Raw genomic sequence first — 13,531 nt, 5'->3', positions numbered from 1 at the left:
TGAAATTTACCTGGAAAAGAATGAAATACTGAGAAGTTGGAGTTATAGGTATACTAGCCCCCCCCCCCCCCTCCCCAACGGATTAGGATTTTCATGATTTTGGGAATTAGGTTTTGTCAAGATTTCTGAAGATTAGTTTAGCCCCCCCCCCTTTCAATTTGCTTCCGATGCCACTGTTCTCTCTCCCTCTCTCTCTTTTTCTCTCTCTCTCTCTCTCTCTCTCTCTCTCTCTCTCTCTCTCTCTCTCTCTCTCTCTCTCTCTGTATGCTTATTTGCTCAATTCACATCGAGGACTCTCAATTTAAAGTTAGTACATTAATATATCATTCGATGTTTGTCAGCAGTTATTATGTATATTTACCCAAGATAAAAAAATTGCCATGCCGATAAAAAATGTCCTTGACAGTTCTTAATACCATAGGAGCTAAATCTACATAAAGATGTGCAATTTCCCCTTGTTCAGCAATATGCCTCAAATCTAGGTCAACTCGAGTATGCTCCCCCTTCAAGGCCTCTTTAATTCATAATGTCTGTGTTTACATGCTAGCGAGACTGCTGGCAAATCGATCGGGCTATAAAACGTCGAAATATCCCTCACAGCGGCACGACAACTGATTCTCAAGATGCCTTCCACCCCAGAGCAAATGACCAGATATGAAAAAGTAAGTAAATTCTACCGCTTCTTACGTTATTTTGTCAAACATGAAACGGTCTTTTGAGAACCTGGGTGACGTATCTAATAGTCGTATCTAGGTCAATCTTTGGTAACGAACCATTGCATATTTTTCATTTAACACAATTTCAGTTTCCCTATTTACCTTTTTAAGTAAATGCTAAGTTTTAAAACTTTGAGATGTATGTTTAAGAAAATGCGACGTTATATTTTTGAACCAGGAATTTCTTGCTTTTGGAGGTGTTCCAAAACCGACATGCGTAAATCTGCATTCTCGAGCTTCTGTTTTGGGCAATGACGCAGTCACAAACAAACACACATGTATGCATGTGCTAAGATATATATTTTATTATATATTTAAGGATTGAATAACTTATTTTCATTTCGTGTTAATCGAAAATAGCTAGATATTGTTTTCTCTCGAAATCTGATTGGACAATATGTGGGTGTGAGTTTCAAGGACGAATGCAGGAAAACAACAAGCTGGGGATCCGAATGGGAAACAGAATAATATTAAGATATACAATATTTGGTGATTCTTTATTCTAAACTTGTTTAATATTTTCAATTAGCAATGCATTCATTTTTCTTTCAACGCACAAAGAAAATTCATGAAAATCTTGAGAAGTATCTAAATTTCAAATATCACATTCAGTGAATTTACAAAGCATAATCTCTTCCTCTTCACCTCATTGCTTGTCTTTCTTGCGTTAAATCTCACGGCTTTTCATTCTTATTTCATAACTTTCTTATCTAAGTCAGTACACGTGCTGACCTTGACATTGTAAAGTTACTGACTGGCCACCGATTTAAGTTGCATGTAAAAATACGACCATTACGCTGACTGTTTCAAAAAAATAAATCTACTTGAAAGCAAATTATAACTTTAATTTTTTTTAAACAAACTTTTTACGATTAATAGTTAATTATTGTGTTATTTCATTTTTATAGATTCCGTGCATTTCATGTTTTCAAGAATTTAAGGTATGCGTTACAAGTTTAACAAGATGTACACTGTCATGAAGCTTTGTAGCCGGGTACATTCGGGTATGTCCATGAACAACTATGAAAGAATGAGTGTATTGTAATCCATATTTAATTTGCTAAGTAAAATTTTTACAAACAAATGAAAAAAAAACTAAATAAAAAAATGTACGAATAAGTGTTTAAACAAAGTGTAGCGATCTAGTCGAGTACATTTGTTTTTTAAGTATCAACGATTGCTGAAGTTTTCTAAATTAATTTTTTTAAGTGTGATTTTTTATAAACAAATGCTAGAACAACAAGGATATAACTCTGCCCAATGACGCCATTGTAGATTCTGTGTCTTGTGACACACGTTTCCATCTTTATTATGTTTTTTTTTTCTTAAATCGTATATATTTTCTTCAGAATTCTTTATTTTCAAAACCCATGGTTAGAACGAATATGCATCATATCATATCATTTGCAATCTGAAATACATTTGCACCAGGGAGATTCGTAATTAAACAATGATTACATAAGAATGTAGCATAAGCATGTATTAATCTAATTTTTGAAAATATTGCGCTGTGCAAAAATAGATTGCTGATTCCAAGAAAAGAGAATGTAGGTTTGACTAATTGTGTAAAATTATGCATGAAGACTAATTGTCTAGGTCATTATTCTACGTTGTCAACACTGTCCTAATTATAACACTGGCATTTGGGTCCACATGTGCACCAGCTTTTATCATTTCAGCTTTCCAAGGTCTGGTGAACATTGTAAAATTTTAGTTTACTCAACTATTTTCCTACCGAGAAAACGTTCCCTTATTTTGTTTAGTAGGGCTTCAAGTCATGCAAGTGGTGCATAATTATTTAACTTTATCATAAAGTCAACAAACTCTGATAAAACCTCGAGAAACATTCACTGTACATTGATGTATGTTTACTTGTTTACCTAAACTAAACTTTTTACATGTCATAGATGACCTGGTTTGGGTTATATTACTTTCATTCTCATTTGTAAATGGGTGATGGACTAAATTGTTTACCAAAACCCCATCCAGAGAGGAAAAAAAGTTGCTTCCTGCTAATAACCGTACCTTCTTCAAATATTCCTATAAGATTCCTGATTCCTGCATCTGTTAATAAACACATCATATTTACATTCTCTGCTGACATTTGGCACTGTGAAAGCATGCGTTTCCTGCAAGTCTTATAGAGTGTTGCGTAATCATTATATCTAGTTCACTCTGTTAAACCTCTGTGATACTCACAGACAATACAGAACAATAGGGACACATCTATATATACATGTAGTCTTCGTTCTGTTTGGTGCGTGTAAAAAAAATGTTAATTCTAGAAATTTTGCAACAAGTACAATATGGCATAGTGTGAAAGTTTGGTAAGCTTTTTGTAAAATTTTAGATATAAACGATTGTTGGGTTTTTTGGGTAATTTTTTAAATAAACTTGAATATGATTGTTAAAATTCTACCAACTCTCGTTTCGAATATTCTAGGTTGCTTGGTTGAGTAATGTGTTCTTATACAAACCAATCTATGCTTGAGTTGACATTGCATGTTATATGTACATGTACGACGTCGAAAAAAGGAATGAAATGTGTATTAAAGATCTGTACATGTGTATAGGTTTTATAAATCTCAGATTTTGCGGATAACTTGCTGCTGATGATGAAAACGTTGCGGAACCTCACGTACTGTTTGTTCCACTTTTAAGAGTAATTCAGTTGCTTTTGAATTTGCATGTATAAGGTTTCGTCAATATTGATTGTACTCTTCTAGAATCCATAAAGAAAACGAGATAATTCTACTGCTCGGTCAATTCGTGTATTAGTCAATCACCAGTTGTTGTTGCAAGAAGAAATGAATTAAGAAAATGTTTTGATGTAAAACACAAAACAAAACACAATCAAAACAAAACATAAAAAATAGGCGCATTAAAAGATTGTTTTTGTTTTCTGTTTTCCCTTGGAAAGACTTCATTATTAGTAAACCTATCACGATAAATAACAGTTCAAAAAGAGAATCATTGATAGAATTAATCGAGACTATTTCATGGGAATCTTGTTCTGTTATGATAAACTTTCTTGTACATGTATTTTATTTGCTTTTTCACAGTCATATACAAGTAATTTCTGTCGGTTAAAAATTTAATTCTTAGGTTAATAATCTGAACCCTGCATGACAAGAACTAATTCTTCATTAGATGTTGTGTGCCGACATTACTTTGTAATAACTGTGGCACATGTCCACGAGCTGCTATGTTTGTTTTTATATATGTCAGTCTTGTTGGTTTGTTACCGAGCAATGAACTATTTTATTTAAATAACCAAGGTCGTCTGTACAATGTTTGACAGCTCTGGAAAAAGAAACGCAAGAAAACAAGTCCCCAAGTACTAGTGCATCACTGGCACCTGATTATTAGGGGTTTTTTTCGTAGTCAAAAATATATGTAATACATGCACCCCTACCTAATACTACACAATGTCTATAAAGGTATATTTGCATTCTACTATGTTTTTCTAACTCGCGTTATTCAATTTGCCTGCTCACCTGATGGCAGTTATTGGCACGACGACGTCAAAAATAAATCATTCAATGCTATAATATTTTCTATATTAAAAGAAAATATACAAGTGCCTATGCAGTGGAGTATAGTATATTATGATTTAGAGATAAAAGTGATGTATTGTCGAAAAGACCACCGAACAACGTTAAATATACACGTGGTTTTATGATTAATTTTATTCTTGTATGGAAATTATCAGACAAAATTCATTGCATGTAAATTTATATATAGAAACATTTTTGTTATCAAAAAACAAGCTGTTCCAAACATTAACTTTACCTCCCTCCTCTTTCGCAGATATAACTTGTTTTCAATAGGGATCCTATACCTGAAATAAATTATACTTAGTAAAAAGTGCTTGTAAATCACCTATGCAATCGTTCGCTGTACATATGCACCTAAATACATGCATTGATTGTATGTATGTGTTTTTGGCATAGAACCAGTGACTGTTGTATCGTCTGCTAGCTTTTATTCGGACTTCTTCTGGATTGTTTGGCATCGCGATTATATAAATAGAAACCTATATACATGTATATTTATACATACCTGTCTTTGATTCTTTGTTTAGCTTTATAACAAATCTACATATTTTCGTATTACTCCAGTTGCTCTTGGAATAACTTCTTATATTTGCAACCAGATTTTAAATGTTTTTGAAACTTAAACGTGCTTGGTCTTTCTATCTATCTGTCTGTCTGTCCTTTTTGTTATCTTCTTTCCTTTGCGTTGTTCCTCGATAAATCCTGTGGTTTAATTTATTAAGGTCATATACTTTGAATTCTTATCCTAAAAGAGTTCATGGAAAGATTAAGCAAACTATCCTTTTGAATGGACTGTGTACTTGACCCATTTCTGATTACCAAATGCATGTTGTAAATCTGTCCTTTGACAGCTAACCTTTGTATAAGTGTATGCTCGGCTCGGTAACGAATTTCTTTATTTCAATTGTCGTCCATATGATCCCCACAAAAATATACGGAGAATTTCCAATCGCATACAAGAGGAAAAGTATCCCATCACAAACAAGATTGCAAATTTGTTCTGCATCACACTATAGACGCAATATTGAATATTACAATGTAAAAAGTAATGGGTTATTGATGGTTATCTTTATTCCGTTGTTTTGCAAACGTATGGATTGCTTGTTCGTGATAAAAATTAGTCTAAAATAATGATGCAACATTCCCAAAGATAAGGTTAGAAGATAAAAGCCACGTTTGCAGAGTACTTATTCTCAAAACAAACTAATGGACAGATGGGAAAGAGTAAGGAAACATCATTTTAACCCAATGTTAAACTTCATATTTATATACGCTATGCGAGTAAGTTTTATACATTTTGACTTTTTTTGTAGATTGAGGCGGTCATTAAGGGGTTTAAGTTGTCGTCACTTACCTACAAGAGGGTGATGCACCTCCTGCACGAGGAGATGAAGAGCGGACTGTGCAGCAAGTCACACGTGCGCGCCGACATCAAGATGTTCCCCACTTTTGTCAGGGCCTTACCTGACGGTTCAGGTGAGTCTTCTTGAGGGAGGGTTACACTGTTCAAGCACTCCCCCCAATATGAATAATTCATAAATATATCTTTTGAAGTAGATAAACTATGTCTGTGGTAATTCCATTGTTCATTATAATTAAAGAAAAAGTTACATTTATTTTTTTAAGACAATGCCAAAAACTACCAAATAATATGATACATGTAGTGACAATAACACCTTCCTGCCATTTTGTCCTCGTCCGAATATGTGGGAGAAAAGTTGAAGTTACAGAACATTCATTAATGATTATTCAACAACTTATTTTCAAGTTATATGGTTATTCGGTTTTTGTCATTTATGTCATTAAAAAATAAAACTCTGAAAGTAAGTTGATTTTTATCCCATTTATGTCACCCCGCACCGCAGCAATTCATATTGGGGACGTATATACTAAACACCTCGTCAAAACCAATCATGTTTATAATAAAAAAAAAATTGTCCTTCTAATGCAGAAAAAGGGAATTTTTTGGCCCTTGACCTTGGTGGAACTAATTTTCGGGTATTGCTGGTTAAACTGAACGGACATGACGTTGATATTCAGAGTAAGACCTACCTCATTCCACAGCGAGTCATGCTGGGAACCGGAACTCAGGTATGTCATGATGCATGGTGTGCATGCTCAGTTATATGACATGTTTCAATCAAAAGGACATTACCATGCTAAATATACACCCCCAGTAAAGTAAAAGAAACCTTGAAGGCCTATAGTATATTAATATTAAATTGTTGTTGACTTTGTTATTGGTACTTTATCTACTCATCTTTTTAAAATCTTTGTTCAATAATCTTATACTGTTAGTGCGACTAAAACAATATATCAAAATGTTAGACTAGATTGGTAGGTTAGAATTTAAAATATTTTTTATTGTACTCTATTTGAGATAGGACCCAAAATTTAACTTTCATCAGGATTCTAAATATAATAGCTCGAATATTACTGAAATTGAATAGTATTGAAATACAATGTACGCCTTTCAGAATCTTTTCAAAACATTTGATTTAAAAAAAATTCTTTGCTGGGTGGATTTTTTTCAACAACATCAGTGCTTTTATCGTTGTCTCTGAGCCATCATTTACTTGTAAATGCGTATCAGAACAAATATCTCGTATGTCTGTTTTGCAGTGTAAGCAGAATTTCTTTGTTACGTTGTGAAGGTTTCGGGTTTCTGAACTATACTTTTCCGGTCTCGACCTCTTTAGATCCATTTGATATATTTTTCATCTCTAAAGTTTAACTCGATATTAATTAACCCTTAAAGACATATTCTCTGAAATTTGTCATAGCCGGGCATTGTTGTTGTCCTTGTTTAATTCCATATGTGTCAAATTCAAGTAAACAACCTTGACCTATTTGCAACAGGATCTACAATTGTCCATTGCGTGTCGTGATATTTTTTTATTATTATTCAGAAGTACACATACTACAAGTTTAAAGTTCTGGAAGCCGAGACTACTTGTGAGAATAGTTTTAAACTCCAGACTGTCGATAGTTATCTCAGTTTGTCCATGCAGAATTCGCATGAACTGTCTTTTAATGGTGTACAGCCAACATTTATAATGTGAATAATTTAAGACAAGTGGCGTCGTCTCAAGCCACGGGTTTTGTGTCCATTCTATTTCCACAAATTTCTATTTTGTGGAAATAGAATGGACACAAAACCCGTGGCTTGAGACGATAGACAAGTGGTCGTTTAAAAGTTTTATTGAAAGTTTAGGATAATCAATTTACATGTACATAAACTGAGTACAAAGTGTTGAGTGTAAAAGATCTTGACTACGCGATTGCTATCCCCGATGCATTCAACGTTGTAGTGTCTTGGCTTTATTCATCTTATCTATTTTTCTTGAATAATATGATCAATTTCTCTTTCAAAGTATATTTATAATAAATATTCGAAAAATATTTAACCGGGTTTTCCAAAGGAAAACCTGGTTATTTTGTGAAAATGGCGGGCGATCGGGCGGGCGGCTGCCAAAAGGGTACCCCTTTTATACGGATAACTCCTCATACAGTTTTCACGATAGAAATTGTTATTTTGCAGATCAATTGTTTATGAAGAAGAAAAATATCCGTTGAACTTTGTCATTTTTGGGGCAAAATATTGCATATATAGTACCCCATGGTCATTTCTCTTGATAGGTAGTGTTTATCAATTAAGGGTTAAAAATGGATTATGAATAATTTAAACACAAAAAAGTCCCGGTTTGTTGTGATATAGACATCTTTTCACTTGTTACCTGAATAATTCAATTTTGTATAGTAATATCAAACTTAATTTGTATTTTTTTCTTTCGTTGTAGTTATTCGATCACATAGCAGATTGTATAAAAAAGTTCATTTATGAGCATGATTTACAAAACCAAAAGCTGCCTCTGGGTTTCACATTTTCTTTCCCGTGTAAGCAAGAAGGCCTTGCCAAAGCGCGTTTATCCCAATGGACAAAAGGCTTCCGGTGCGAAGGGGTTGTGGGCGAAGATATATGTCGCCTGCTGCACGAAGCACTGCTTAGAATTAAGGTAAGAGGCAACGAATCGCGTTACATCATCTGCTAGTCTACTGCCAAGAATTTTATAAGTCTTATTTTATGCATGAAACAACATTAATCGGTCTGTCTTCTGTTATGATGAGGATGAAGGTTGAATATTATGGTTCAAACCATATTGTAGCCTGTCGGTCTTTTCCGTTAAACAGTACAACGACACCAAACGTGTTACGTAGGCGTCCATAATAACTTTCTTTTCATTGATATTGAAGATATATTTTAAAATTGTGTGTTGCGTTTTGGGTTAAATTATTCAAATTCAATGCAATAACCTAAAATACACTTCAAAATATAAACATTTAAAGCTGTCCAGACAATTTGGAGCGCCTTCGTTTAATTTATATAAAAATCTAGTGTCCCGATAGGTGTTTTCTTTAGCTCATCCAAAAGATTTTTTTTCGAGAACATGAAGTAAGACAATCTTAACTATGAAAAATACGCCCTTCCTTATTACTAGAACGCATCATATACTGTGTACAGGGAAATATTAGCACCGCTTTATTTCAGCCCGGCCTTTTGCCCTCGTCAGCGGGCCGAATCTGTGCTTATGTTTTAGATTACATTTAGTGTAGAAGGGCGAAAAAAGAAACCACGGGGCAAAAATAACCCTGTATGTTTCAAAGAGTCCGATTGCGTATGGTGTACCTATATAATTTATAGAAATTCCACCTAACTGTGTACTTGTGAGCACTTGCGGTTATTGAGCCGGTTCAGAGTAAACATGTTATCGTTACCTGTCTGGGGACAGACGGCATTGAGGAGTGTATGTTACTTCTAAATGTCTATCAAATGTAAATTTGAATCCTAGGAAATCAATTTCATTCACATCAAGGTTGAAAACAGAAACAAGTTATTGTCTCCAAGACAGGAAGCTTGATAGAAATAAATCAAAAGATAAAAAGCACGAAATAAAAAAAAAGATAGTTAAATATTATTAAAGCATGTTATTACTTTTATATATTTGTGCCCGGGAAATAGCCAGAATCTCAAGAACTTTAAAGTTATTTTTTGTTTGTCCTAGTGATGTACATTGTATATTGACGATAATACAAACGACAATTTTAAATGTAACTTTCTTGTAATACAGTTTGTTGGGTTTTTTTCTCCTGCACGTGAACAGAATCGTAACTCTAACGTAATAAACGTAATTAATGCATGTGCGGATCCAGAAAAAATTCGGGGGGGGGGGGGGGACTCCGACGGTTATTTGAGTTTGCCAAGTGGTCATAGGAATCTTTTTGGTAATTTTATTATGTAAATTTTAAGAAATTTGAATTTCACAAACTTCCTTTCTTTACAATTGTCCATGTCCAAATAATAATCCTTCTTTTGGTTAAACTTTTAAAAATCACTATGGTAACAAATATATTGTTAAATAGTATGTAGCCCGTTTTTCAAATCAACACTATGGAACTGAGTATTGCTGATATACCATGCACCTGATATTTCAGATCAATTCTGTAGAAGTGGTGGCTGTTGTCAATGACGCCGTGGGAACTCTGATGTCGGCTGCTCACAGTGACAGGCAGTGTGAGATCGGCCTTATTCTAGGTCCGTAACAAACCCCACAATCTGTTAGGGAGGCTGAATGGTCAACAGATCTCCCATCAGATCTGCCTTAAACCTTTTAATATAACATTTTGGCCATAGACTTATCATTGGGTGAATTAAAAATGATTATATTTTACTAATTTTAGCATTAAGAGTCGGTCATTTTCCTATCTCTATACAGAGCTTTTTGTTTAAAGGAGGTAAATATAGCCTAAAATGCCCATCCAGCCTTCCTAATGTCAAAGTTCCCTTTTATAAATGATTTTACTTAACATTCGAAATAATGATTTACTCTTACATGTATTTAACTGATTTTGACTTTTTTTCAAAAGTGTTTGCATTTTCATTCAAATATTTTGATCTCTAATGGAAATCGTTACTACTTGTAGCTAAATGTTTAGAAATTGCTAGGATGAATGATGAAAAATAATTAAGTGTTTATTACTTATCATATTTTTTTTTTATATATCTGTTAATTATAGTCATGAAAAAAACACGTATAATTTGACAACATTTTCAAAAGAATGTTTTTTTATGCACGATGACGTCATTTTGTTACAATGGTTTTATCTCACAGGAACCGGATGCAATGCGTGTTACATGGAATCTCTTGAAAATGTTGGTCTGTGGGAAGGGGACCGCGATCATCCAAACCAGGTGAGACTAGATAATGGAATTACCCCCTAAACTCACATCTGTAAACACCGTAAATAGAATAGAATGAAGTATATTGGTCAGCTACATTTATATTTGAATTTCTGCTATAGGTCATAATAAACACAGAATGGGGAGCATTTGGCGACAATGGATGTTTAGACTTTATTAGAACTGAGTACGATCGAGAACTGGACAATTTCTCCATTAATCCTGGAAAACAAATGTAAATATTTAATTATTTCCAAAACTAGTGTAATTTTTGTGTAAATTGCTGAGGTTTTTTTTTACTATGGGAAGTACTGTAGCTCCCAGGTCTCTCATTCGAATTTTTCATGACCGGGAGCTACAGACCTGTTCAAAGTCAATAAATATTACATGACTGCATTCAAAAGGGTATCATATTTAATTGTTGTTTTAATGCTATTTCAGAATGGAAAAGATGATTTCTGGAATGTACATGGGTGAGATTGTACGATTGGCATTAGAAAGACTTGCCATGGATGAACTTTTGTTTTCCGGCATCGACAAAGAAAGCGAACTTTTTATTCGAGGCAGATTCTATACGAAATACGTCTCAGAAGTCGAAAGGTAAAGTTTAAAACACTACTACATTGTAAGAATTTAATCTAAGCTCTAATTATCAAATATTTATCACTTGATAGAATAATTGTCAGTCAGCTTTAATTTTACGATATGCAACTTGAAGTTTGGTTTCACTTGTTATACAGAACAATTATTTATAGTCAGTGAGCATAATTTCACGAAATGCAACATATTAGCGTGTAAGTTTTATCGTAATATATGTAAATGCAATCACCAGAGTTATAATTTAATGGCTTCAATAACTCAGACCATAGAATCTGATGTATGTCTCAGAAATGGTGTATGATTTGTAGCCCGGTACATTTGCATGATTTTATAAACAGCATCGACATACTTGCCAAAAGGCAGAAATTGTTCTGGAATGTTTCCTACAAGTACAGAGATAGGGGGTGATTACCTTGAAAAAAAAATATCCTTGTTATTTTATGACCATTGAATGGTACAATGATACTATAGGGAAGCCGTATTGGCGGTACTTAAAGTTCCGGAATATTATATAAAAACTATTAACTTCACATTCCGATCTTGAGACATGGCTACAAACTTTTAACTGGGTCGGCATGTTCCCTAATAAAATTCACGCATGTTAAAATATCAAATTGGGACTGAAGACATAAAGTATAATTATAGCTCAGAACGTGCAAATGTTGATGCATTAAAAAGGTTTTTATTTAAATAAACCTTGACATAAATTTTAGAATTTTAAAATGGGGTGAGGAATTCCACATTGTAAAAAAAACATTATATGCTTTATTTACATTTTTTCAAAAAAAAAAATCGATATAGACATGTACTAATTGATATTTCTATTGGATATTTTACAGTGACAATGACGAATTCTTCAGAAACACCAAACAAGTACTTGATGAGTTAGGCATTGAAAACTACACATCCGATGACTGCAAGATTGTCAAATACGTCTGCACCCTTGTATCTGCGCGCGCAGCTTTCCTTTCATCAGCTGGTGAGTAATAAATACAAATTCGTGTTGTAGCCAGGTACTTGCTGCATCGGGCACCATTCTTGCGACGATCATTAATCCGTTATTAACAGTTCTCACAATTTATGCTCGCACGTGTTATTTCAGGCATTGCTACCCTGATCAATCGCCTTAAAAAGAAGTCGATGACGATTGCCATTGATGGCTCCCTATACCGATTTCATCCTCGATTTCATAATCTTATGGTCCTGAAAATTAAAGAGCTTGTTAACCCTGGTCACAAGGTAGTTAATCCAGTCTAAGTATAGAAACTAAAAGTAAACAGCCAATTTAAAAAAAATAAAATAAATTAAAACAATTAAAATTAAAGGTAATCCGGGTATTTTGCAGTTCAAGTTGACGTTATCCCACGACGGAAGCGGAAAAGGTGCTGCACTGGTCGCTGCTGTAGCAACAAGACTCCTGGACAAAAAACAAGTTGCTGAGTGAGGAGGCTGTACAATATAGAACCTGAGGAGGAAGAATCTTGCGATTGTAAGATCACGTGACGTTCTAGATGAAATCACGTGACTGTACTCTTCTATTCATCTATATTGTTTGCCAAAGTTTGGAAAATATGGGTTTTGTTTTTTTATGCTAATCTTAGATCTATATTAGCCATCCGCATAATGATATTGCGCCAGGTTGACGAACGCTGGCTAAAAACTATACACATGTACATAGGTATCTGCAGGTAACTGCAATTTTGTTGCGATGTATATTAATGAAGGGAACCCTTGTGTTGTAAACGTATGCTACCAAAATGAAGTCTGTTGTGTTGAGATTTTTATCAATGAAGTGGAAGAGCTTATTTTTTTCATTGATATGTTTTACTGGACACATACTCGAAAATGGTTTGATTTAAAAAGATACTTTTTACAGCGGAACAGTACAGCATTAATTAACTCATAAGAGTTTCTTATTGTCAATCGTTAAAAGCAACTTTTTGTTACATACTCATTATTGTAAATGCGTTTACCTTATAAACAGTATTTATATTATAATCCTTGTGCAGTTCTGCAAACTTGTTTTCCGGTAATTGCTGATATATTATGCTTTTTGTTATGAAATATGGAATTGTTATTATTAAAATTAAAAGAAAAAATGATTCAAGAGTTTTTAATCAAATTCTGCATAGCAGAAACACCTGCTGGAGTATATTCACCAATGAATTCAAACACACACGTAATGCTTTTTAAAGTAACTAAAAACTGAAGATTTACAAAACCCAAAGATCTCTAAGACTCAACAAATCCCAAATTACACAAAATTTAAAAAAACCGACATCACAATTATCAAAAGTATCCACATTTGTATTTTACAATAGATAAATAATTTATTAGTTATGTCAATTTGATTCACTTTATAAGACTTTCAGAAAGAATTTGTTTTTTAAATTATTTATTATGGATACAACGTTACTGAA

At 33.6% G+C, this 13,531-nt stretch overlaps 1 protein-coding gene across 1 annotated transcript; it reads left to right on the top strand.

Annotated features, from left to right (window-relative positions):
* The first annotated feature begins 500 nt into the window (after positions 1-500).
* On the top strand, positions 501-13,213 carry LOC105330845 (hexokinase type 2). The gene is made up of 11 exons (XM_011432773.4): positions 501-662; positions 5,587-5,749; positions 6,225-6,364; positions 8,074-8,289; positions 9,767-9,866; positions 10,444-10,523; positions 10,634-10,746; positions 10,953-11,111; positions 11,951-12,090; positions 12,214-12,350; positions 12,457-13,213. The coding sequence occupies exons 1-11, from the start codon at positions 624-626 to the stop codon at positions 12,553-12,555; spliced, it is 1,386 nt and encodes a 461-aa protein (XP_011431075.1). The 5' UTR covers positions 501-623; the 3' UTR covers positions 12,556-13,213.
* Positions 13,214-13,531: the final 318 nt, after the last annotated feature.

This window comes from Magallana gigas, chromosome 8 (genome assembly GCF_963853765.1).
Source record: "Magallana gigas chromosome 8, xbMagGiga1.1, whole genome shotgun sequence".
Lineage (NCBI taxonomy): Eukaryota > Metazoa > Mollusca > Bivalvia > Ostreida > Ostreidae > Magallana > Magallana gigas.
This window is presented reverse-complemented; position numbering and strand designations above follow the sequence as displayed.